General features: G+C 39.6%; 1 protein-coding gene across 4 annotated transcripts in view; it reads left to right on the plus strand.

Annotated features, from left to right (window-relative positions):
* DAPK1 (death associated protein kinase 1) overlaps positions 1-26,403 on the plus strand; it is a 219,982-nt gene that overhangs the window by 143,154 nt on the left and 50,425 nt on the right. For all 4 annotated transcript variants that reach the window (XM_054688880.1, XM_054688879.1, XM_054688881.1 and 1 more), the window contains 11 exons: positions 455-607; positions 985-1,030; positions 2,580-2,669; positions 3,995-4,087; positions 6,217-6,336; positions 6,804-6,902; positions 7,954-8,052; positions 9,133-9,231; positions 15,620-15,817; positions 16,889-17,086; positions 24,236-24,334. In XM_054688880.1, coding sequence (XP_054544855.1) covers positions 455-607; positions 985-1,030; positions 2,580-2,669; positions 3,995-4,087; positions 6,217-6,336; positions 6,804-6,902; positions 7,954-8,052; positions 9,133-9,231; positions 15,620-15,817; positions 16,889-17,086; positions 24,236-24,334 — 1,294 coding nt within the window. The remainder of the gene's footprint in view (positions 1-454; positions 608-984; positions 1,031-2,579; positions 2,670-3,994; positions 4,088-6,216; positions 6,337-6,803; positions 6,903-7,953; positions 8,053-9,132; positions 9,232-15,619; positions 15,818-16,888; positions 17,087-24,235; positions 24,335-26,403) is intronic.

A 26,403-nucleotide genomic window follows, 5' to 3' on the forward strand; every position in this document is an offset into this window, starting at 1 on the left:
CTCTTTGAGACTGTATGTTTTACGAACCATTGTATGTGGTGTATTCTCTTCAGCTTATGCATAATTTCTATGTAAACATACTCATTTTATACCCCAGACCATGTTTCGTTTGTAATAATCAAACATTTTCTCATATATTTAAAATTAATCATCCAAAACTGTAGCATAATCACTGAAAGAAAACATAGCTGTCTGTCACTGCAGAGAACATAGGTAAAGTTTTTTTTTTTTAATTTACATGTTATTTCAAATTAGTGTTTTAAATTTTCCCTTTGTATTAAGCTGCAGTTTTTGTTCATGACAATTAAATACAAAGTAGCATGTAATTAAGTATTCTAAAGTGACTGCCTAAGTGCCAGATTATAGTTCTTCAGTCCCTCTATCAGATATTAGAGGAATGAAATGACAACATGAGAAATAATTATTCATGTTCTATACCTCACTTTATTAACAGTCTAAGCGGGGCCTCCCCATTTCTTGGAGACAATAAACAAGAAACATTAGCAAATGTATCTGCTGTCAACTATGAATTTGAGGAAGAATACTTCAGTAATACCAGTGCCCTAGCCAAAGATTTCATAAGAAGACTCCTCGTCAAGGATCCAAAGTGAGTGTCTTTTACTCCTGCAAGAAGCTCATCTGTGTCCTCAGCTGGTTAGCACCTGGAGGGTTAGTAACACCTTTACTAGTCACCTTATATTTATGAGATTCTGGTTGTTTTCACCTGGCAAAGGAAAGCATGTCATGTGAAAATACTTCAGGAATTTAGTCAGGGCTCTGTGTACCTGCTCAATTGTCCCTGGAGGCACAGTGAAACCATCAACAAAAGACCAAGGTTGTTTTGGCTTTTTTCCATAAAGGCCAAAACATGCTGCATTTGCTTGGTAGGCCCAATGGGTATGGGAACCACTGTAACATTTACTTCTATAGTCACAGCATTTTTTTCTCCTCTCTCCCACTCCCCCCTCCTCCCCACACCAAAAGGAAGAGAATGACCATTCAAGATAGTTTGCAGCATCCTTGGATCAAGGTAAGTTGTATAATGTGGTTACTTTGAGTTATATAGGGCATTTAGGAATTCATTTGTATAAGGCTATTACTAGCTGCCCTGGATCCTAACCACAGGTCCATGTGGAGTACTGTGTTTGCTATTAGTGTCATATTTTAAGAGAACTAACAGATGAGTGAGTATTCTAATGACAATGGACATGGAGAGGAATAAGCTGTCATGATTCGGGATTATAAATGGGGAGCTGAAGGTGAAGTCCACGCAAGAGCCATATTTGGTTTGACCTTTTGGATGGTGGCCCAAACAATTTTTTAAAAAAGATTTTGAATTAGTTTCTAGCATTTCAGTATCATATCAAATCTACATTTCCAACTTCTCTTGAAAAATCTGAAGAACACAGCCTTCATTCTCCAAGTCCACTAGAAACATGGCATGGGCCTGTGGCCACGCTTGACATATGGCACTTTTAAGTTATCTGCCTGGTGCCTGTCAGCATTTGGGTTAACGAATTGTAGTTTTAACTAAACCAGAAAGAACTAAGGGAGGGGAATGAGACAGTTACAGGAAAAAAAATCTTAGAATCAATAAGCAGATTTTAATGCAGTTGTTTGCATGACGTAATAAGGTTTGGGGCAACTGGACAACTCTTTGTTTGTGCAAGCTCCCAGCAGTTACCTGGTGTAGTACAAGCCTGCCCGGGGCAGGTTCACTATCGAATCACACAGATAAAGAGAATCCTGGAACCCTTGGTGGATCTTACAGACCTTTAATGCCTCTCAGGGAACCAGGCACACTAGGCAGGGAGCAGGCACAGGCCGGACCAGGGACCATGACTTCCTGGAGGCTTGACAGACTTCTGGCCCCTGGCCAAACTTTTTGCTTTTCTCTGACCTCTCTCTAGCATTCTCAGCCTCTTGGTCCTGCCTCAGAGTGGTCTCCTATAGCCGTAGTCCCACTTCAGTGTAATGCTGCCCTTTTATCCCTGGCCTCCTGCCACAGGTGCCTGCACTTACGCACGCACACTCCCATGCTCCTTGGGCCCAGGTGTCCATAATCATAAGTGCACGAGCCCCTCACTCTTGGCCCCGGTGGGGGGAGGGGCCTGATTTACTTAATTTACCCTACAACTGGGCTCCCCAGAAGGCAATGGTGTCTCCTCTGTGTGGTAGAGTTAAATGGCTTGTGGAAAAGATGCAATAGAAAGCATTGTAATGTTGTTACACTAGATTTGCTGACTTAAGACCTAGCCTAGCTCTAAATTACGTAATTATATTCAAGTCAAATGGCTTATAACATGGCCTTACCATTCCCAAACTCTCAGTGTAGAAAGTTGTATTTCAGCTTGACACCAAATTTACCTGTTCAACTTTTCCCCAAGATTCAGCTTTTATGGTTTTTATCAAACCCCTACCCAGGCACAAGATTTAGTCACTAGAAACTAGATTCATTTCATATTATTCCAGCTTGTTTTATTTTAGCAAGGTCATTGTGTTAGCATCCCAAATAATGACAGGTTTTATAAAATTGTAACACATATCTGTAATTTTTTTTTTTTAATCTTTCATTTTAGCCTAAAGATACCCAGCAAGCACTTAGTAGAAAAGCATCAGCAGTAAACATGGAGAAATTCAAGAAGTTTGCAGCCCGGAAAAAGTGGAAAGTAAGATTGTTTGCTATGGAGGGATTAACTTACTCTGTTTCCTCTGTGAAGCTGCTTGGATCAGTGCCCATCTCTTCTGATGGTGGCAATACAAAGTGCATCCTTTTTAAAATGGTTTACTCTGTACTCTGTGCCATTAACCTGTTTTCAAAGATAAGCAAAAATAACATTACAGTTCTGTTATATTCATATTTTCACATGTACTTTTGTACCTATCAAAGTCAAAACCATTCCCAGGACAGATTTTTTTGAATCAGCACAATATTTTTTTTTTTTTTAATGTAACAAGTCACATTTTAAATGTATTCTTTTTATGGGAAGCAACATGGTATTATGTTTATACATAACTTGTGTAAATGGTTCTTAAATCCAGCCTTGGTCTATGAGTGGTTGGAATAGGGGTGGGATGGGGACAAAGGCCCTTGATCTCTTGTACTTTTTCATTGTGGACAATGTGTGCAGGGACTGTGTGGAACATGGCTCTGAAGGGTATTCCAGCTATCATTGAACAAATGAAAATTTAGGGTTAGGGAGGCTGGCTTCCTATGCACAGGGTCAAGTCAAGTCTAAAGGAAACTCTTACCAGCTCTGTCTCCCCAGCATGGGACCAGAAATGCACCTCATTTTCACACCCATCAAATTGGAGTGTCATGAAGGGATGAGAACCACTGTTGTAGGTTACATAATAGTTAACTGTCAGTTTTAAAGAAATCCTCAGAATAAGGCTTAAAATGTAGAGAGAATCGCCAGAAGGCGCTCTCTCTCTCTCTCTCTCTCACTCATACACACACACACACACACACACACACACACACAGTTCATGTCTTGATTTTGCCCCTAAGAATAAATGCTGAGGTGTTTGTCCTATTAGGTAGCCTCCACCTCTTCATTTCAAGTGACTGTTTGAGTTTTGGTAGTCATATTATCTGCCATTACCAGTTTGCCTGCACACGGGGACACAAGGTGAGGCCTCTACATACCGTACCTCTGAGGGGGATGTATAAGGAGTTTGCCTGGCTAATACCATTTCTCCAAGAGTGAAAATCAAAATAGCAAGAGAGGGATAGAGGGTATTCCTATAATTCAATAGTGAAATCCAGAAAGAAAATCTCTCTGTATCCTTATCTTGATATGTAAGACCTTTAGAATTAGTCTTGAAGCAAATATAATCCAACCTACTTGTGGATTCGCCCACCCCTGCAGAGCACGTGCTGCCAGCAGTGAGTGCTATCCCAAAACTCTGTCATTTGTACTAATTGGAGCATTGTTGCATAAGCTCACTTGCTTCCCCTGCCTGTCTTTTTTTCCCTCTCTCTTTTTTAAAGCAATCCGTTCGCTTGATATCACTGTGCCAAAGATTATCCAGGTCATTCTTGTCCAGAAGTAACATGAGTGTTGCCAGGAGCGATGATACTCTGGTAAGCAAACCTGTTCTCTTGGTGTGGTTCTTTCTTAACACTGTGTATTTAAATGTTTTAGTTATTCTGTTTTTTCCAACAACCAAAAAAACCCTGAAGTCATGGAAATACCAGGCCTATTCTTACTCTTCTTGAGGTAGAGAATTGGAATGACTGATTTGATATACTCTGTTACTTCTTTTATCCTCTTTTCTCTTTGTTTTGATTGGCACTGTACCTATTCCTACCCTGCTGCCTCTAATATTACCCTCATGCACTGTTTGGTAAAAATGGCTAATCAGTAGAGGAGGAAAAAAAACTCCAATTTTCACAAACTGAAATTAGAGCCCTCTGTTGCCCCTGATCTTGAGGACTCTTGGATCATAACTTTGCAACACACACACATAAACTCACTAGAAAGTCAGAGAAAATGCAGTGGGAGTAGCTTGTGGTAAACCAGAAGGCTAAATCCACTTGCTTTGTTAATATTGTATTGACTGCTCAAGGCCCTTGAGAACAACTCCATAAATTTCCCCCCTTAATCCAAACTGAAACCTAATCACAGATGAACTCTTCAGATATTATTAAACATATCTGAATGCAACATGACTTTCCATTGACAGTCACATAATCAGGGCTTGTGAGCTCTGGAGGCAGAGGGAACTTCAGTAAAGGCAGAAAGGCTGGTGCTGTGGAAACTATCCTGCTCCTGTAACTGAATAGTCACCATTTCCTGAGCAGAATCTGGGGACTCCCCAGCCAAGAGCACATCACTAGACTTGAAGCTTGTTTCACTGAAACTGCAGGTCTAGCCTTATAGAGTGAAAAGAGATAGGAAATGTTAGAAAGGAAAAAGAAATCAGAAGGAAGCAAGTTAGGAAAGGGAGAGGAGTGGATTGGGGAATTGTTAGATGGTGGCAGTGGAATCTAGAGAGATAAATGAAATAAATTAAAGTTATCATAAATAGTGAGCTGGTAGGAAATTGTACATAGTGCAATAAAAAATCCAGAGTAAGAGACCCATGGTTGTGTAAAAGCTCCAGCTGGGAAGCCCCCTTCCCAACCTCATGTTTTCTCTACTCATCTTAATACCTGTGATGAGGAGGGCTGGTTGTAACAACCTGCATATTCTTCCCGTTTTCCCATTTCTCTTGTTTTTCATTTTCATACAGTATCTTAGTCATTAACTACTATGATGATAGAAAGGCAAATCCAATGGCATTTTTAAACATGCATTCTACAGATATTATTAAAAACCTCACAAAGTTTGTTTGGATTCAAATCTGTAGAGAAGAGAGAGTGCAGAGAAATATTTTTCCCATTCTGCCCTACAGGCAAGGATCATCATCGGCTAGTGACGTGCTTTTCCAGACTGGAAATTTCAGGAATCGTTACCTCTTTAAGTTTAGAAACTTTGTTTGGAATTTTTAGCTTATTATTCTTGGGTTTTAGCATACCATATTTGGGGAGAATCTTAATATAAGAGAACTTTGGCGTAGTGGCAAAAATTTAACAAACTTTTTGTTTAACATCTTTAGTTATTTTCCACCTATAATTAAAAATGCACCCGTTTTTCCTTTTTCTGGTCTATATTTTTAGATTTATCCCCTTTAGGGAATTTAAAAAAAAAATGTGAATAGATTTCAGAGAATTTTGTCTTGTTATTCTCTAGCTAGAGAGGGAAGAATTTCCAGTGATCAGTAAATGACAGTTCTGTAAGTGGAGAAATTACAAATTAAAAAGATTTATCTTCTTCAACAGAATCATTTCTTTGGTTCTGTGGTTTTCAGTCTTGAGTTACACCTGAAATTTTCTGGAGTGGTTTCTGGGACTATTTTAAGGACTCTTAAGATTAAATACAAAGGATAATTTGTCACCAGTTACTGTTCTAAATCTCAATCTTGAATGCTGTGTGCTCTCTGTTTCACAATGCAGGTGACATTAAGGCACAGGAAAATTGTAGATGATGTTAGTTTTCAACATTAAAGTGGCTAAAAGTAACCTACTTTCTTCCCTTCATGATCATGTGGATTTGGGGTTTCAGTGGCTTCTTTCATTCTGAATGTTCCTGTTAACAATCAAGCATTGATTTCTCTTATGTTCATAAGCAGATCATGGCCTGCAAGCTAAGTCATTCTTTTTTTCTCAAGGATGAGGAAGACTCCTTTGTGATGAAAGCCATCATCCATGCCATCAATGATGACAATGTCCCAGGCCTGCAGCACCTCCTGGGTTCATTGTCCAGCTATGATGTTAACCAACCCAACAAGGTCTGGATTTATTCTGCCAGGGGCAGTGTGGTGGAGGCTAAAGGTAGCAGTTGTGTGTGTCACGGGTCAGGGTCACTCTGCACCTCTAAGTTGAAGGTGGAAAGACTTCATCTGCTTCTCCATTTTCCCTCCCTCTTGCAAAACTCCATGCTGTAGGAAAAATCACTTCTGTTTAGAGAGTGAATCAAATTAGAAATAAGATCTTTCTGTATTGTGGGCCTTTCTTCTCTGCACCTATTGCACCTTTATCCATGAAATTTTAATTGTCTCATTTTCAAATGGAAATGTTATTTGGATTATAAATCTAAAAGTAGTAGAGCCAGTGTGTTCTTCTGTCTTCCAGTCCCTTTACATAGCAGTAGGTAAATCCCAGTTGAGACTTAAGAAGGAGTGGGATGGCAGTGATAGTTTGGACTTTTTTCCTACTAAACCTGAAAAATTCTATTTATTTTTCTTGCCTATTCCAGCATGGGACACCTCCGTTGCTTATTGCTGCTGGCTGTGGGAATATTCAAATACTACAGTTGCTCATTAAGAGAGGCTCAAGAATCGATGTCCAGGATAAGGTCATAATTCTGTTTTATTGTAAATCTATTAATTGTTTAAGTATTTCCAAATGTTTCCTAATCACAGCAGTAACAGAAAAACATGTATACCCTATTTCACTTCTCAGTTTTCCATGAAGGAAGATAAACTGCTTCCATAGCCTGACAGTCTAATGTACGTTATAAAGAGGCAAGCATTTGGAGTCTGTTGCTTGACATCAGCTCTTTGTACACTACACAGATTTCACTCCCCACATTTACTCAGGAGTCATGTTTGGAAAAATTTGCATTATTAATCTCATCAGAAGTGTGTTTGCTATATGTCTAATAAGGCAACAGAGTAAGGATGAGACACTGAAGATAAAAATATCATTAGAAGTAAAATCACCGGGCCTCCCCTGGTGACACAGGCATTTGAGCGCCACACTGTGAAGCTGTCCACAGCCTCTGCAGCACGGCTTCGATCCCAGCTGGCCGGCTAGGGTCCCACATGGCGCAGCAGACCTCTCTTGTCTCACCTGCTGCTTCCTTCAGCAGTGTATTTCTTCAGTCTGCCTATTCTGTTCCCTGCTCTGTCTCTGGTGAATCCTCTCACCCTCCTGCACATCTGGCCTGTACCCCAGTTCTTGTATAAATAAATCAATCTTAAAAAAAAAAAAGAATTATCTGTTAACAAAAAGAAGTAAAATCACAATTAATAGCTAGTGGTCATTTCAGTGGATCTGTCATCAGCTTCCATTGACTTTCAAGGGATAAAAGTGGTGGGATCTGGCCCTTTACAAAACGGGGAATTCTAGCAGAGGTTAAAATGAAGCCTTTTAATGGAAAAAAAAAAAAACCTTTTATTTTGAAATTTATTTGAAAACCTTTTATTTATTTCCTGCAATGTTAATGTCCTGGCATAACCAGGGTTTATTTGTCAAAACTAAAAAATGGAATTTTATTTCTCTTGGAAATTGCTCCTTTGGAGTTTGCCGTCACGTGGGAAGGGAAATACAGTGAGTCTGAGTGATGCGTGTGTTCAGACCCATGGATTCTTTGGGAATGTGACTCCATGTTGGTGTTTGTACAGGGTGGATCCAATGCCATCTACTGGGCCTCTCGGCATGGCCACGTAGATACCTTGAAATTTCTCAGTGAGAACAAATGCCCCCTGAATGTTAAAGACAAGGTAAGGTCACTTCTCTTCTCAGTGACAGGAAGAAGTAATTAAAGGATGCTCTTAAATATTGATATGCCATGTGCATCAGGACCCAAAGAACAAGGATTCAAAGCCAATATCTTCTGACAGAAAATTTAATATAGAAGTTTCTTTTTGCTGGGGTAGCTTACTCTGTTATTAAAATCTGCCTTGAGCTGAAATCTACCAGGTAGTTGACATAATATGCAAGTTATGATTTACCTGCCTCTTAACATGTTGACTGAAATTTCTACTGGAAGGACAACCAGGGACCTGAGTTCTGACTTGCCTGGTGCCTTTAAACACAATTCTTTACCATTTTCTTCATCTTTGAAGTGACTGACAATGCTGACCTTATAATCATTGGTACTAGAAGGATTAATGAGACAATGCATGTAGAGTAAGCCTTTTGAGGCAAAAATAGACAAATTATTGATTTAACAAGATATCTGCATGTTTCAGACTGCACAACCATCCTTTGAGTCAAGTGGCATTCATGGAAGCTGCACCTGGGAGTCCTACCCACACATCATTGTGAATTCTGCCAGGCACCCCTTCTCTGCTTCTAATGACTTGTAGACTCAATTGTCACTTTATATCACGACTCCACATAAACTTTTGTGGGTTGCTCACTGCACCGTATATAAGAATGACATTCACTTCAAAGACACATGTGTCTATTAAACGGCAGTTTTCTGTCAGGTGGCAATGAAGTATCTTGTTTTTTTATAATAGTTTATTCTGACAATTTTTGGCAAATATAAGTAAAATATCACAAGGAAGTTGCACCTTTTACTATTTCACAGGATGTTATTTTATGAGCTAATAATGGTGTTTTAAAAAATCTCTGAGAGTCACATATGAGATAATGGGGAGTTCTGACAAACAGGATAAACCAAGTATTGGGGCTACCCTAGGTTCCTAGCTCAGTTACCAAAGGGACACCTGGTTTGGGGGAGGCGGGCCCCCACAAAGGGGAGGATGTGGAGCCCAGCATAGGTGGACCTCCAGTGCTGTGGAGTCCCCACAGCTTATTTCCAGGGGGTCCCTGACCCTTTGTTTCTTTTGCAGTCTGGAGAGACAGCTCTTCATGTGGCAGCTCGTTATGGCCATTCTGACGTGGTTCAGTTACTGTGCAACTTTGGCTCTAATCCCAATTTCCAGGACAAGGTGGGTCATGGTAGCTGTTGCCCTCACTTCCTCCTGCTCTCAGCAGGGTGGACAGGTAGCTAAACGATATGGTTGGGTCCTTTGGGTTTTATCCAAAGTTAGTTTTCTACTTAAGTTACAGAAGGCAGGGGATCAAACAGAAGTACTAACATTCATTCATTCCTTTGACCCTCTGGATAATCCTCTGATTTCAAATTTCAGTTAAGGGTCTAAGGCAAGTGGAAGTTCAGTAACTTGCCTAAGGTCACATAGTTCTTAGTTGCCGGGGACCAGCCTCCGGCAAAATGTCGTGTCAGGGTTCCTGAAAGGATGAGACGGCCTCGGCGAATACGAATGATCTGAAACTTAGGGGCTGAGGGGAAGGGGATGAGGTAGAATGAGGAGACACTGACACTTGGTGAGGTGCCAGTATCTTCTGCCCGAAAGGCTCAGCAGATTCTTTATTTATACGTTTTTTGCAAGCATTGAGATTACATTATCAAGTTCATAGAAACAAAGTAGAAACAATTAGCGCATCTCTTTTTTGTGCTCTCAGCAAGAAGGCAATAAAAAACTAAGTCTTACACTAAAATTCATTGTTTTAGCTAAACAATAACCTAACACAATTGATAGTCACCAGAACATTCCCATCAGCTAAAGCTTAAGCAAAGAAAGAACTTTTCTTATTCTTATGGCCTTTACACCAGGGGCCGGCTGCTACTCAGCTATCAGAACTTTCTCTACCTAGAAACTTCTTAACTTAAATAGTTTCATTTAAAAACTTTCCCAAGAAACTGCAAGGGAAGGCAAAAAAGAACTTACAATAATAGTTGTATTGTAATGCTTGTCAGGCATGTTTAATAAACCATCTCCCATCGTCAAGTGGGCCAAATTGTTTAATAATTAGTTTCTAAACAAACAATTATCCTTGCTATTTACTTACAGTATGCTGATACATATAATTTATTGCCTAATATACTTTCTGATAAATTTTTCTCTCTCTATGACCAAGAACAAAAAGCAAAGGAATGCCAGATCTTCAGCCCCACGGTGTGAGGCCCTTTTTCTTTGCTGCTTGTCAGTATCTTATCTGGCTGGAGCAACAAGGCCTCCTGCAGCATCTCCCCCTTTTTTGTTTTTGACCATTATTTTCATGGTGATGAAGATCGAATATATGGATGTTGGAATGTAGTCTTAGATGAAAATTTTACCGGGTTTCAGTGTGAAAGAAAATTAGTCCCTCCAGGTATTGTCCATTGTAGAAAGTAAAAGTCCTCCATTTCTGGAAAAACAGCTCATTAGTCCAAGCAAAAAAAAAATTTAGAGGCATTAGCCAAAACAAAACAGCAAATATGTCAAAGTCTCAGAAAAAAAAATTTTTAATATGGTTTAATTTATGTAAAACACAAATTTTTCCAACCTTGATCCCAAACTTTAACAGCATAGCAAAAGTTTGTAAACTAAATTTACTTTTAAACCATATTACCTATTTTTGTATACAATTACAGGGCTGAATAACTAAACAGCAATTTTAGCTGGCTTTGTTGGAACACTTTATATACGATCAGAGCAAACTGTTGGCATTCGGTCTATGTAGGCTTCAGGAACAAAGTTGGTCTCATCAGACTCCACCTGGGCTTTCCTCTCCATGAGGGTACTAGGGACTTTTCGTTGGCTGGGTTATTCAGTCCTGCCAATGGAGGCAAGCTTCCTCACCTTTTCTGGAGGTTTCTGGAACCCTACAAACGAAGCAAACAGGTTTTTCTCTTTTTGGTTTAGTTCTGTTTTAACTTTTGAAAGAACTCCACACAAAGTCACACAATGAAACTTATGTCCAATTTTTTTGTTTGTTTGTTTAAGCAGACAAAATTCCTATGGAAGTTATGTAAAAACAGACTCTGAGATAAGTAGTAAAAGAGTACTACCATTATTTTTATGTTGTGTTGGTATCAAGGGGAGAGAAAATGCAAACACAAGTTAGCTTTGCTGGAAAAAAGAATTGCAACTTTGCTGTAGATCATGGTCACCAAAATAAGAAAACTTTGTGGATTCAGAACAAAATGCAAAAAAATTACCAGTATTATGTCAAAAAAAACACTTAGAAAATATTAGGTATATTTAGTCCTGTGTAGGAAATTTGTACTCTCAACAGTTTTATTAATAGGAATTTATTGAGGTTTTTTTTTTTCTATTTTTTCAGAAACAATTTTTGTAATAACAATCAATAAACAATAAATAATAAACATCCGAAGTATACAATATTACAAGGTGACAATTACCACTGACAATTTGTATACATATTAGGTACTGAGAGGTTTTATGCACATTTTAGAAGACCAGTGTTAACATTTTTGTACATGCCAAAGTTTTATTATTATCCCAAATGACAATGTTTTTTTTTTAGTTTTACCAAATAGAACAAATTTATCTAACACCTTTCCCAGAGGAAAGGGAGAAACCTTGTGGAGTGTCTCAGGAGCTCTAATGGGGTTCCACAAAATTTCCTTGCATTAGCCAAATGACAGTCTATCAGATTTGAACTTGAATTTAGATTTTTGGGAAGCTTTGTCATAAATATCAGAAAAACAACAGAAACAACAACACAAAATTTCCATGAAGGCACCGGTTTAGTCCAGCACCACAATGTTGATAACTTTTACTGAAATGGCCTGTGTGGCCACACGAAAGCAAGATTTAGTATTAATTAGTTTTTTTTCCATCAAATGAATAAATTGATTAAATAATGTAATACAGCCAAATTTCCAATACATATCATTGTTTTTCTTCAAACCCATTATTTGCAGGTTTTATAAATTAAGGCAAATAATATTTACTTTCCTCAAACCTTCTACAACTTACTATATACCCTTAATTTTAGCTTTTTTTCCTATTTTTCCAGATTTTGGCACAATCAGACATTTTAATTTTAAGACAAAACTACTTTTCCTTACCTTTTTTTTTAAATTAACCATCAGTCATTAATTTTTTTTTTTCTTTTCTTCAAACATTACTGAAACTTTCAACAAATCATGATGGTGTTTTTTTTTCAGTAGTCCAGAACATAAGGAGGTGCTTTGTGTGTTCACAACCCCAAAATGCTACTCTAAACATAGCAGATTACTAAAATTGACTTAAAAACAGTATAGCTTAGTTGCACTTGGTAAAGTTAATATGACAAAAAAATTTTTACATATACATACATATATGCATATATATACGTTTTTAGTCAAGGAAAGAAAAATACTTTAAAGATACATTTACACAGAGTAGATTATTAATATTTAACATAACTTTAAGGCATATATGCTTTGAATTATATCATAAAATTTGAACTAGTTTTTGCATATTAAAAATTTTGGAAGATGATGTCAAAATTTGTTTTTATGAGAATTTATATAGGCGCCATTTATTTTTAGTCCTCTGGAGGTAAAAAACAAAACAAAACAAAAACACAAAGACAGACACAAACAGACACAGAGATCTCTTGATATACATACAAATTTTTGGCCATGTGCATATATTTTAAAATATAGTTATTTTACCAATATGTGTGAAGATACTGAGGTTTAGAATTTAGCTCAAAAATGTCTATATTATTACTTTATATTTTACCAGGTTAGCTAGTTTTAACAAGAAACTTAACCTTTTACAGGTCCAATAAGTAAAATTAAAAGCTTTTATTCAACCAATAAGTATTCTATATAGCTTATTAGCAAGTCAAAAGTAACTCAACAGTTTTTGCCTAAGACAATTTAGACTTTAAAATCAGAGAAATACAGGGAAATGGAACTTTTTTTGTAGAATGAACCAAAATAATTTTTTAAGGTGGACAATAGAAAAGTTCAGTCCCCCACAGCAGGAAGGCAGTAGAGACCTGCCAGTGATCCCAACACTGGAGAAAAAGTCCAGGCAGCTGCTTGCTGAGATCAAGGGCAGCCCCCACCTGTCCACCGCAGTGGGTTTATACTATTTTAATAAAAACCTTTTAGTCATATTATAGTCGTATAATCTTACATAGTCATATTTAACCATTTTCTATTACTTTACCAATTGTGAATGAACTTTGAATGTTATTATTTAAAAATGCCTTATTTATTTATTTTAAAAGAAACAAATGGCAAAACTCCACCAGGGGGAACCTAGCCTCCTCCCCAAATAATTAACAGGAAAAGATTGGAGCATTTTTTTTTTTTTTCATTTAAGATCATGACACATTATTTCTTACTTGTTTTTGAGTTTTTATTTTTATCTCAACAATTTTAACCAAGTCCGGGCTGGAAATTTGGGCTAGATTTTGGAATGGTCTCATAATTGGGAGCCAATGCCTCTGCAAAGAGGTCAGTATTGGCTCTAGAATCAACTTTTGGCTTTTGAAAAACAATTTCACTATCCCAAGAATCCTGATCACTTTCTCTAATACTGCAGGCTATTTTTTCTTTTACCTTTTGTTTTGCATTTTTCATTTTGCCTCCAGCCAGGCAAAAACGATCTATTTGTTCAGGCAACTGTTTTGTTAATACAGGGCTGTCAGCTGAGTCCTCTTTAATGCCCTTTAGGGATGCAGGCAGCCATAATTTTCTTCTATCTTTTGGAAACCAAGGACAACATATCTCAACAAAATTTAGGAAACTAGCCAATTGCGCATGAGAGGTCTTAAGGCCTCTCTTAACAAGTATACTTATATCAATAAAGAGTCCTCTTTCCTTAGACTCAATATGGCCCAATGCTTCTCAACGATAAGACACTCACTCGCCTTATCACGTAATAAGACACTCACTCGCCTGATTACGGTTTTGACTTACTGCTCCCCTCAAACCTGCTTTCTCTACAGGCGGGTATGCGCCCTACCCTATGGAGCAGATCCTAGCCGTCCCCGCACGGGAAAGAAATCTTACCTTTCAAGTCCCTGTTCGAGCGCCACTTGCCGGGGACCAGCCTCCGGCAAAATGTCGTGTCAGGGTTCCTGAAAGGATGAGACGGCCTCGGCGAATACGAATGATCTGAAACTTAGGGGCTGAGGGGAAGGGGATGAGGTAGAATGAGGAGACACTGACACTTGGTGAGGTGCCAGTATCTTCTGCCCGAAAGGCTCAGCAGATTCTTTATTTATACGTTTTTTGCAAGCATTGAGATTACATTATCAAGTTCATAGAAACAAAGTAGAAACAATTAGCGCATCTCTTTTTTGTGCTCTCAGCAAGAAGGCAATAAAAAACTAAGTCTTACACTAAAATTCATTGTTTTAGCTAAACAATAACCTAACACAATTGATAGTCACCAGAACATTCCCATCAGCTAAAGCTTAAGCAAAGAAAGAACTTTTCTTATTCTTATGGCCTTTACACCAGGGGCCGGCTGCTACTCAGCTATCAGAACTTTCTCTACCTAGAAACTTCTTAACTTAAATAGTTTCATTTAAAAACTTTCCCAAGAAACTGCAAGGGAAGGCAAAAAAGAACTTACAATAATAGTTGTATTGTAATGCTTGTCAGGCATGTTTAATAAACCATCTCCCATTGTCAAGTGGGCCAAATTGTTTAATAATTAGTTTCTAAACAAACAATTATCCTTGCTATTTACTTACAGTATGCTGATACATATAATTTATTGCCTAATATACTTTCTGATAAATTTTTCTCTCTCTGTGACCAAGAACAAAAAGCAAAGGAATGCCAGATCTTCAGCCCCACGGTATGAGGCCCTTTTTCTTTGCTGCTTGTCAGTATCTTATCTGGCTGGAGCAACAAGGCCTCCTGCAGCACTTAGTGGTGGTGCTGGGGTTTGCATTCACAGTCTGGTTGCAGTGTCTGTGTTCATGACCCACTGCATGATATGGCATGTGTCTAACAAGCTGCTTGTGGATATCTAGGTCTGTACAGGCCTATCAACCCCATAACCAACCTTTTCCTTGACTTGTTAAAGTTTCGATTTCTCAGCTACTTCTCTGCCAGAGTAATATTACACTTGTGTGATTCATTTTTTGTGTTATGCACATAACAGAAATGGTGAAGCGTTATGGTTAGAAGAATTCTTGTTCAGAGAATACTCTCCTACTGTTTAGTAGTCTCAGATGAAAGCCCTTTTACAAGAAAGCTGACTTAATCCATCCTCACTGGGTTCTGTTGTTCAGAAGAGTTGAATTTATGGTTCCAGTAGGCTTCCAGAAGCCACTTGTCAGTCAGATATTGAGAAAGCCAAATTCATCCAGCATCTAAGTGTTGAGGAAAGAAAACTAATGAAGAAGTGACATCAGACCTGTGTCCATTATTTCAGTTTAATGTTTCACTCCAATAACATAAGTTTCCTGCTGCCTTGACTGCTTTGCCATCAAATTGTGTGGAGACCCTCACTGTGCCTGTAAGTTTCTTCTGTGCTTTAGCATTGTCCTCCTCTATGCTTCCTTGGGCAGGAGGAAGAAACTCCCCTGCACTGTGCTGCCTGGCATGGCTACTATGCTGTGGCCAAAACGCTTTGTGAAGCCGGCTGCAATGTGAACATTAAGAACCGGGAAGGAGAGACACCCCTGCTGACCGCCTCTGCCAGGGGCTACCATGACATCGTGGAGTGTTTGGCTGAGCACGGGGCTGACCTTAATGCTTCTGACAAGGTGCTTTGTGGGTAAATGTGTCACACTTACTAAGAAGTGAGCTTGGGGATTGGAGAGGTCACAAGACTCCTCAATTTATGCAAAATAACAAGCTTAAATGCAGCAAATTAAAATTATCTTTCTCTTCTCTGTTCCAGGGATTCTGTGAGTTTTCTGGTGTCTGTTTAATATTCATTTGTTGCATGTAACAAAATTTATGAATTGGTCATACTCAGTTTTCTGTATTATTTTTTATGTTTTTAGCTTTGGAACAGGTACAGTGATAATCACTGAGCCCAAGACAATCCTTATTTAGGGCTAAAACTAGCAATGCATGATTATTTTGTAGATAAGCAAAGCATAAGTGGTTTACTTATTTCCATTACCTGTTGCTCTGTAGAGGACAATAGGCTGCTCTTATTTGTCTGATAACATCAATTTTAGACCAAAAGTTCCTTTTAATTTTAATTAAGCAAATTCAGCATAATCTATTGTGATTGTGAACTTGTACTTAAGATGAGGTTTTGATGTTGCCATATGTAATCAGATTTGGTAACTGCCGTTGTGGAGTATTTTCTTGGTACAGATGAGTGGCTCTCAAGCCCACCCAGGGAACATTTGGTAACGGCTAAAGGCATTTTTGATTGTCCCACCAGGGGTGCAGGTTACTACTGGGATCTAGTAGATAAAGACCAATTGAGCAAACACCTTGCATTGCTTTTTCAGTTTCTCCTGGTGTAAGATAATAGACTTTCTGCTTAAGAAGTTAGTAAAGTTTGTTAAGCAAATGTTTTCCAAACACTTGATAAAATAAGCTATTGGAATCCCAATTATTACTTACCCTATAAATTCAGAGGCAAAAATGTACAATCTGCTATTACTGTAAAGCCCAGATGAATCAAGCTGTGATTATGCAGAGTGGTTTGTATGAATCTTGCCCCAGCCCCCAGGTGTGACTGCCACTTAATCCTCCTTTAGGCTTTACAATAGCCATCCCATTTCCAATTAAGCCTAGCCTAGTGGCAGCTAAGAAGATGAGTGGCCAGGCCCATGTACCTGTGACAGTGCTCACAACCCCTGTGTTTATTGCAGGATGGACACATTGCTCTTCATCTTGCTGTAAGACGATGTCAGATGGAGGTCATCCAAATTCTCATCAGCCAGGGATGTTTCATTGATTTCCAAGACAGGCATGGCAACACCCCACTCCATGTGGCCTGCAAAGATGGAAACATGCCAATTGTGGTGGCCCTCTGTGAAGCAAACTGCAATTTGGATATCTCTAACAAGGTAACCCTGAACAAAAAGACATGCAAAGCCCATTGGGGTCCATTCACCTGCTTCTGGGTTTGGGTCAAGTTTCTCTTCACATGTCTTCATTGTTCAGTCATTATTACTCATGCGGACCTGTCCTTTTAATAGGGCTCTCCATTTTAAGTCATGTTTTGCATAAGACTGATGAATAACAGAAAATTATTACATCAATAAGTTCTTCTTGACTAGCCTGGTTTACCATGAAAAATAAAGTCTCAGTGATAGATAAAGAGTTTATTAGATAATCAGAGTTAGGCTCCAAACCCTGGAAGCATCCAAAGAGATTTTTCCTGTGAGAGCTGTTCTGGTAAATATAAATTTGAAGTTAATTTGTATAGGTAAAGCAGTGAGTCATTAACATTTAAGAATGTGATTATTCTTGATAGGAGGGACTTCTGGTTCATAATTGTCCTAATTTGAAGATATGCTGATGCTAGAGGAAAGCAATCAAGATTTAATCGTTTCCTTTCTGAGGAAAACCCTACCGAGGTGTGAATATTGGCTTCCATTGTTAAATATTCTTTATCTGGAAAGGCTGACTTACAATTTCAGGCAGCAGACTTCTATATACAAATGGGGCATGTGAAGATGGCTTTGTCCATTTATTGTGCCAGGGATAGGATCTCCAGAAAATTTTATATTTTGTTTATTCACTAATAGGCAAAAAGAAAGAGAGAGAGACAGACAGACAGGGACAGGTCTCCTATAGAGGTGGGTAGGGTTCCTGACAGGTACCAGCTATAGAGTAGAGGTTCCTGCAACCCCCTCCCCTTCAGATTTCAGGTGCCAGTTGCAGGCCCATGTTAGTATGTGCTTCTGATCAACTCCATAGACCAGAAATTTCCAGAACACCCTCTGCAAATTTGATTAATTTACTCAAGCAATTCACAGAACTCAGGAAACCCCTTTACTAATTTATTGCAAAGGATATAACTTAGGAATAGCCCAGTAGATGAGATGTATAGAGCAAAGCATAAGGAAAGGGCAAAGAGCTTCCCTGCACTTTCCAGATGCACAAGTCTCCACAAATCTCTACATGTTCACCAACCTTGAAGCTCTCGGAAGCCTCCTCCTGTTAGCATGACCAGGAACCCCAAGTGTAAAGGCTTGCATGCTCTAAAAGGAATTGGCTATCCTCATTCACAAAGGCAAGAAAAGCAGACTCTTATCTGGAAGATCTTTAAAGAGAATTAGTGTGCAAAGAGAGAGAAGAGAAGAAAGGATAATCCTAATAGTAGTTTCCCAATAAAACACCCCAAATTACCCATCCCCTTGTGGACAAATGCCCAACCAAACAAGGTCAGCCCAAAGCAGGGCTGTGGAGGCCCAAAACCATGTCACAAATCCAAAACACCTGCTGACAGAACCACAAGAAAGGGTCCAGGCAAAACTGGGGTAGAAGAAGGGACACAAAAATACAAATCAGGATAACAGCAGCCATGCTTAGCCTCCCCACATGTCTCCAGCCATTTGTCTATTCCAGTTGTTCCTCCCTGTCTCCATGCATCTCCTCTGATCTTCTTCCAGCAGCACCAAGGTATAAGCTGGGGCTACAGAAGCAAGATCTCCCAAGCCTGCTTGTGTTCACTTACATACCAAGCATGGCTGCTTATCTCCAACCCTAGATCCTAGTAGTTCCCCCGTCTCAGGAATTCCAGTTCATGGCACACTGGGACATGTAACTCAAGGCAGGGAAATGGCACCTCTCCTTGGCTTATTTCCTTAGAGTTATCTCATCCTCCTTTTGGCTTTTATTTATGCTTGACTGATGAACTCACTGATCATTAACAGTGTTATTATGTTGAGTTCAACCTGTGGCCCCTCCCCTTGCCTGAAATCTAGGAGTGTGGCTGAAAGTTTCAGCTCTCTAATCCCTTTAGTGGTTCTACTGCAACCCACTCCATCCTTCATTGCTTACAAAAGTCACTGTATTCAAGTATTCACATAACAAAAGGCATTTTTATCACTCTTGAGTAGTCTAATTTGATTGAGATTCCTAGGAAAGGATTCTCTTCTTAGGTTTCCCCCATTGAAAGTTTTATAGTCAGAGGTTGATAACATCTTGTTAAATTTGGTAAGATCTAAGGAATGCTGTCATTTGGTGAATAATGATGAAAATAAATGATTATATGCTTCTAGGTTGATTTTTTTTTTTTTAGATTTATTTTTATTTATATAAGCACTGGGTACAGTCAGAAGCGCAAGAGGGTGAGAGAATTCACCAGAGTCAGAGTGGGGAACAGAGTAGGCAGACTGAAGAAACACACTGCTGAGGGGAGCAGCGGGCACGGCAGGAGAGGTCTGTCGCGCCATGTGGGACCCTTGCCGGCGCTGGTGACTGGGGATCAAACCAGCGCAGCAGAGGCTGTGGGCAGCTTCACAGCCCAGCACTCAACCGCTGTAGGTTGCTTTTTAAAAATCAACATTGTGTTGACGTTTAGAAATTAACTAACATCTTCATTTTTCTTGAATACCATCCCAATTTTCATTATCAGGTAAGAGACAACAGCCAGATAGTCATGTGTTTTGTTTTTTTAAAGATTATTTATTTATGCATACAAGAACTGGGGTATAGGCCACAGGTGCAGGGGGTGAAAGGATTCACCAGAAACAGAGTAGGGAACAGAACAGGCAGACTGACCGAAGTACACTGCTGAGGGGAGCAGCGGGCGAATCAGGAGGTCTGCTGTGCCAATTGGGTATCTCCCTGGCCGGCCGTGGGATCGAACTTGTGCTGCAGAGGCTGCCGACAGCTTCATAGATTGTGTCTTAACCCCTTGCACCACCAGGGAGGCCCCTTCATGTGGTTTTAATACAAAAGTTACCACGTTGAAAACAAGTCCAAGTTTAATTATTTTTTTAACTACAGGAAATATTTGTTTATAAATGGCATACATGCCAGCAGAAATGTGATTTATTTGAGGTAAAAGAATTAATATTTGAGTGAGCTGGAAAATTATGTATCTACAAAAATTTATTCCTCTTGTATGTTATGTGATTAATTCTAATGGAAATTGAAATTGGTAATCTTCAAATTCTGAAAATATGAGAAAGCACTATCCCTAAGTCTTAGCCATTAGTGCTAGTTGTTTTCATAGTTTATCCCATTCTAATCTTGCGAAGTCAATTATGTAAGTGCTGAAGGAGAAAGCCAAATTTAATACAATATTAAGCAGCATCAAGACCTTGGCTTTCTTTCCCGGAGTTTTTAGTGAATAAAAAGCATCTTCAAGGAACATTGTGGGTCTCATTTTAATACCTTTAGACTTAGCCATTGTGTGTATAGCTGGATTAGCTGTCTCCTGTGAAGGTGGAGGAGGCAAGTGAGGGCTGCTTGACCCTAATACTAAGAAAGGAATGGGTGTTCATCCTACTCCTAAATGCAGCAAGTACACCTATTATAAATACACTTCATGAAATACCCAGCATGTTGCATGTCTAAAAGCAATTTTTTTATTTAATGGAAAAGTCTTTACATTTATGATCTTGAAAATGGCCATGGCGGTTCCAAAATGCCGATATAACATGTTTTTATTGTATGCAGTGAGTAAAGATACAGAGGATATTCAATAGATGATCTGTCACTGAGCTAGTTCAGCTGAAGCAAAATTCACGCATTTTACAATTTCGTGGCATCAGCAGCAAGGTTCAGGCCTTTAGCCAGTGCCCCCTGGAACGGCAGTGCTGTTTACGTAGGTGACTCTGTGTTCTCGCACCTACCCTAGGAGTCTCACTCTTTTGTCTTCAGTGCTCAGACTCAGCACACCGAGACTGTGGCTCTCACGCCTCTTCAGAGGGATTGGCATCTGCTTTGTTAGTCTGGTATTTTTTTGGTTTTGTCTTCTTAGGAATGGTGATGGGCTCTAGGGAAGCTTAAAAGGTGTTCATAAAAGTAAGGGAAAAGCTTCATTTCCCCAGAAAGCACATCTGGCTTTCCATAGACTCACCCTAGCCACTGACCATGTGGTCACAGCACAATGACAGTTACATCCCACAAGCAGACTCTCTTTCCCTGATGTATGTCCTGCTCTCTCCTTACCTCAATTCAATTCCTCCGGAAATAAAAATGACCAATCAGATCCCACCCCTTTCACCAGTATGTGACAGTAATGTGTCACTATCTTTGGCACTTAATGCAGTGAAACAGGTGTTCTTCATTCTTCTCATATACAAATCAGAAGAGTGGCTGTTTAACTCAGTCGTGTTAGAAAACACCAGAGGACCACATCTAGATAATGCAGAATGCACAACCCTTAACATAACACCCAGGAACATGAGAGAAGGCTGTGGCCGGCAGGTGTCTCAGTGTCTGTCTCCGACAGCGTCAGCATGAAATGAAGGGCCTGTGCACAGCAGAGTGCGTGATTCTTGAGGCACTGCGTGGTTCTTGCCCTCAGGTTCCTTGTGGACAGACTCACAGATATTTCAATATAACAACATCTCATTTTGCAGTTACTGCTGTGGGAGAGACCCACTGCCATGGGAAACATAGACATCTGAACATTAAAGAAACCAGGAAAAGCTTTCTGGGGTGATCATTTAATAGACAAAGCAACAGCAATATGAAGCTATCTGCAGCCATTGCAGCATGAGTTCACTCCCTGGCCAGGGAGCTACCCACATGGCGCAGCAGACCTCTCCTGACTCACCCACTGCTCCCCTCAGCAGTATATTTCTGTCTTCAATAGACAAAGAAAAGGGGAAAGAAGGGCTCAGATGGGTATGTGTGTATTTGGGGACTATTTGGATCCCTGTTATGCAGGTATATAGGGATGACAGAATGCAGGAGAAAAAGACAGTTGGAAAAGCCCTTGAATCTAATTCTAAGGAGTTTGGGTTTCTATCAAAAATTAGGGAACTTCAAAAGTATAAATGTCTTTGTGCTTTTTCTTTAAAGATTTATTTATTTATGCATATGAGAACTGGAGTACAGGCCAGAGGTGCTGGGGGTGAGAGAATTCACCGGAGACAGAGTGGGGAACAGAACAGGTGGGTCTACTGAAGTACACTGCTGAGGGGAGCAGCAGGTGAGTCAGAAAAGGTCTGCTGCATCATGTGGGTAGCTCCCTGGCTGGGGATTGAACTCATGCTGCAGTGGCTGCAGATAACTTTGTATTGCTGTCACTTAACCCCTTGTGCCACATGGGAGGCCCCCTCTTTGTGCTTTTTCTTCATCACACTTCACTGTCCTTCACTTCTATAAAATTATACATTCCATAACCAAGTTGATCTTTCTTACACATACATCCAAACATTTCGCCCAAATCCCCAAAACTTCCTCTTTACCTTCTCACTTTAGTTCCAACATCTTCAAAAGCTTTATATCTGCTTTGTAAACCACTCTACATAATAACATCAGACAGAACAGTAAACATACACTGCAGCATTATTATAATGCCAAAGACTTGCAACTATCATAATAAGTGTTCATCCTCAGTGGAATGACTCAATGAATTATGGCATATTCACATATTGAATGTTACTAGATATTAAAAATGTAATAGATTTAGTTACATATGTGAAGAAGTATTCACAGTCTATAGCTAAATGAGTAAAGAAATTGCACAATACAAGGTGGGCTAACATCATGTCTTTTCAAATAATTTATCTCCTTTTATGAATTCATAGTTAAAAACTTGGAAGGCAGTATACCAGCATCTATAAATAGAGGATGCTATGAGTAGAGGATCTGGGGATAGAAAGAAAGTAGGGCAGGAGAGGGCCTGCCTATTGGCACAAGGGGTTAAGACGCAACCTATGAAACTATCTGCAGCCACTGTAGCCCAGGTTCAATCCCCGGCCAGGGAGGTGACCCACATTGCACAGCAGACCTCTCCTGACTCTCCCGCCGCTCCCCTCAGCAGTGTATTTCAGTCAGTCTGCCTGTCCTGTTCCCTACTCTGTCTCTCGTGAATCCTCTCACCCCCCACACCTCTGGCCTGTACCCCAGTTCTTGTATGTATAAATAAATAAATCTTTAAAGAAAGAAAGTAGGGGAGGAGGACTTTTGTTTCCTACCATTTCCTTTTATGTTGTTTGGATAGTCTAAATGAGCACATGTTAATAACTTCATAACAAAAACCTATGTTGGCAAACAAAAACTAAGACAACACTCAGTTTACAACAACTCTCAGTTTACAACATATGTAGCATCTCAGTAATTTTTTTTATGACTCCTTCTAGGGCAAAATAAATACCCAACAGTTCTGTTTATTATGCAGTTCAGTCCAAAAGATCTAGTATTTATGTCCTAAAAACTTAATAGCTATTGGAAAAAACATGGTCCGCATCATCTGAAAGATAACAAATGTTTCTGTTTCGTCCTTACATGACCACAATTGTGTGCTAGCAGGATGTGTGTGTCTTTTGGGCATCTCACTACTCCTCAAACCTTGGACTTAGATTGGACACAGTGACCCTTATTTCCTGTTCTAGCAGTAGATTGATTTTCTCAAGATATTTGCTGCTTATCACAGCACCTGTCAAGCACCCCAACCCATATCCCTGCTATGCCAAGACGTGGTGTGTTTGAAAGAAACGCAATCTATTGTTGAATCTGAACTATCTGGGTTTAGTGGTCGACCTGGTGTCCACATTTTCTGGTTCCATTAAAAATTTAAAATATTTCTTGGTCACCCTATGGCTTCATGGTAGTGCCCTGAGGTGTGTTAACACACAGTTTGGGAAATCATGGGCATAAAAATAGTGGACACAACCTTGAGGTTTTTCATTAGTGTCTTAAAAGGCTGATCTTTCATCCCTTCTTCCCTTGCCATATCCAGATTTGAACTGTGATGTAGATGGCACTGGAACTTCAGGGGCCCTCTGCCCTGACTCATGCCTCCATTCTGCCAGCACAGCAGGAAACTATTTAACAATCCTATGATAAACCTCCCACTCTCTCATCCTTTCAGTTGGCCTTTTAACTGAAAAATACTTGAAAATGTTCTGCTTGGCTTGTTTGCCTCACTAGATAGTGTTTCTGGAGAATAGAGACTATGCCTCCCGTTTCTGGTGGGTCCTCGCTCCCTTCCATAATGCTGACCCTGGGGGATAGATTCCATAAATATCATCCTCAGCAACAACCTTGAGAAGGAATCATTAGGTCTCTTTTGTCTCTTTCAGTATGGACGAACGCCCCTACACCTTGCAGCCAACAACGGAATCCTGGATGTGGTCCGCTACCTCTGTCTGACAGGAGCCAATGTGGAGGCACTGACCTCGGTGAGCGATGCTTCTGACAGGCGAAGCCCTGGAGATGTCCTCAGCCCTCAAGGGCACCAGGGGAAGGAATTGCTTGGCAACTGCGTTCCAAAGCAGACAAGCTGCTATTAGGCTTCAACTCTTCCACTGTAGTTACATCAACATTTGCCCACACAGACACAGACCTACGCTGCCAGGAATGCCTACTCTTTCCCTCTGGCTTTTTGTTTCCTATATTATAGGCACACACAGTGCTGATGCCTTTTTTATTTAGGTGCCTGTTTTTGTTTAGGTGCTGTTACTTTGTTTCCTAAATTCTCTCCCTCCATGACAGGACACTGGGAGTTCTGTGGGCTTCAGGGAGGGAGAGTAGAACCCTCCGTATGTAGGGATCAGTTGACCAGAGCTGTTCTCTCTCGGTGAAAAAGTGTGGCCTTGAAACACTACATAACATACACCTCAGTAGCATCTTTAAAGACATATCACCCAAAGCAGTGATAGTGAAGGCAAAGATAAACAGTTGGGGCCACATCAAATTAAAGAGCTTCTGTACAGCAAAAGAGACAGTAACCAAAACAAAGAGATACCCCACCAATTGGGAGAAAATTTTTGCACAAAACACTAATGATAAAGGACTGATCACAAAAATCTACAAAGAGCTAATGAGACTTAATGAAAACAAAGTAAATAATCCAGTCAAAAAATGAGCAGAAGAGCTAAAAAGACATTTCTCTAAAGAGGAAATGCGAATGGCCAACAGGCATATGAAAAAATGTTCAACATCACTTGTAATCAGGGAAATGCAAATCAAAACTACAATGAGATACCATCTCACACCAGTGAGAATGGCAGATATTAAAAAAACTAGTTACAGCAAATGTTGGTGAGGATGTGGTGAAAAAGGAACTTTCCTGCACTGCTGGTGGGAGTGCAAACTGGTCAAACCACTATGGAAAGTTGTGTGGAGGTTCCTCAGTCTATAAAAATGGAGCTACCATATGACCCGGCAATTCCATTCCTAGGGATCTTCCCAAAGGACAGAAAAATATTACTTTGAAAGGAAACCTGCACTCCTATGTTTATTGCAGCACTATTTACAATAGGTAAAACCTGCAAACAACCCAAATGCCCAAAAATAGATGACTGGATCAAGAAGATGTGGTATATATATATACCATGGAGTATTATTCAGCAATCAAAAAAGATAAAATCATGCCATTTGCAGCAATGTGGATGGAGCTAGAAGGAATTATGCTCAGTGAAATAAGCCAGAAGGAAAAAGAAAAATATTGGATGGTTTTGCTTTTCTTCTTTTAAAAAAAGGATTTATTTATTTGTTTGATTGTTTATACAAGCACTGACTACCGTCAGAAGAGCGGGAGGGTGAGAGAATTCACCAGAGTCAGAGAGGAGAGCAGACCAGGCAGACTGACGAAGTACACTGCTGAGGGGAGCAGCAGGCGGCAGGAGAGGTCTGCGTGCCATGGGGGACCCTCCTCCGGTGGCCCTGGAGCAGCCAGGGATCGAACTGGTGCTGCAGAAGCTAGCGGGCAGCTTTGCAACCCAGCGCTCAACCGCTGCACCACCAGGGAGGCCCTGGTTTTGCTTTTAAAACAGGAATGAATGTAGGGGAACCAAATAAGACATCAGTGTAAAAAAATAATAACAGTACAAAACACAACAAAGCAAAAACAGACAATTATAAATCAGAGACATCCTGCAGGGGAGGACATGGGAGAGGAATAGGGAGGGAGGGAGGAGCACAGGGGATTGAGGTGATGGTGCACAGTGCATTGGTGAAACTCTATGGGGACTATACCTGAGTGGGTGGGGGAAGCAAATATTGTTTAAAAATGAAAAATTATTTTTAAAAAATTTAAAAAAAATTAAAAAAATAAATAAGATGCAATTAAAAAAAAAAAAAAAAGAAAAAGTGTGGCCTTGCTGTTAGGCCTACAAAATACTGTCATTTTTTTAAATTTTCTTCAAAATTTTTTATAAATAACTTTTTTTACATAAAAATAGACATTATTTGTTGCTACTTTTATTTTCTTCAAATTAGTGAGGCAAAATTGTTTTACATTGTTGTA

The sequence above is a fragment of the Talpa occidentalis genome, unplaced genomic scaffold (assembly GCF_014898055.3).
Source record: "Talpa occidentalis isolate TD23 unplaced genomic scaffold, MPIMG_talOcc4v2.1 talOcc4.7, whole genome shotgun sequence".
NCBI lineage: Eukaryota > Metazoa > Chordata > Mammalia > Eulipotyphla > Talpidae > Talpa > Talpa occidentalis.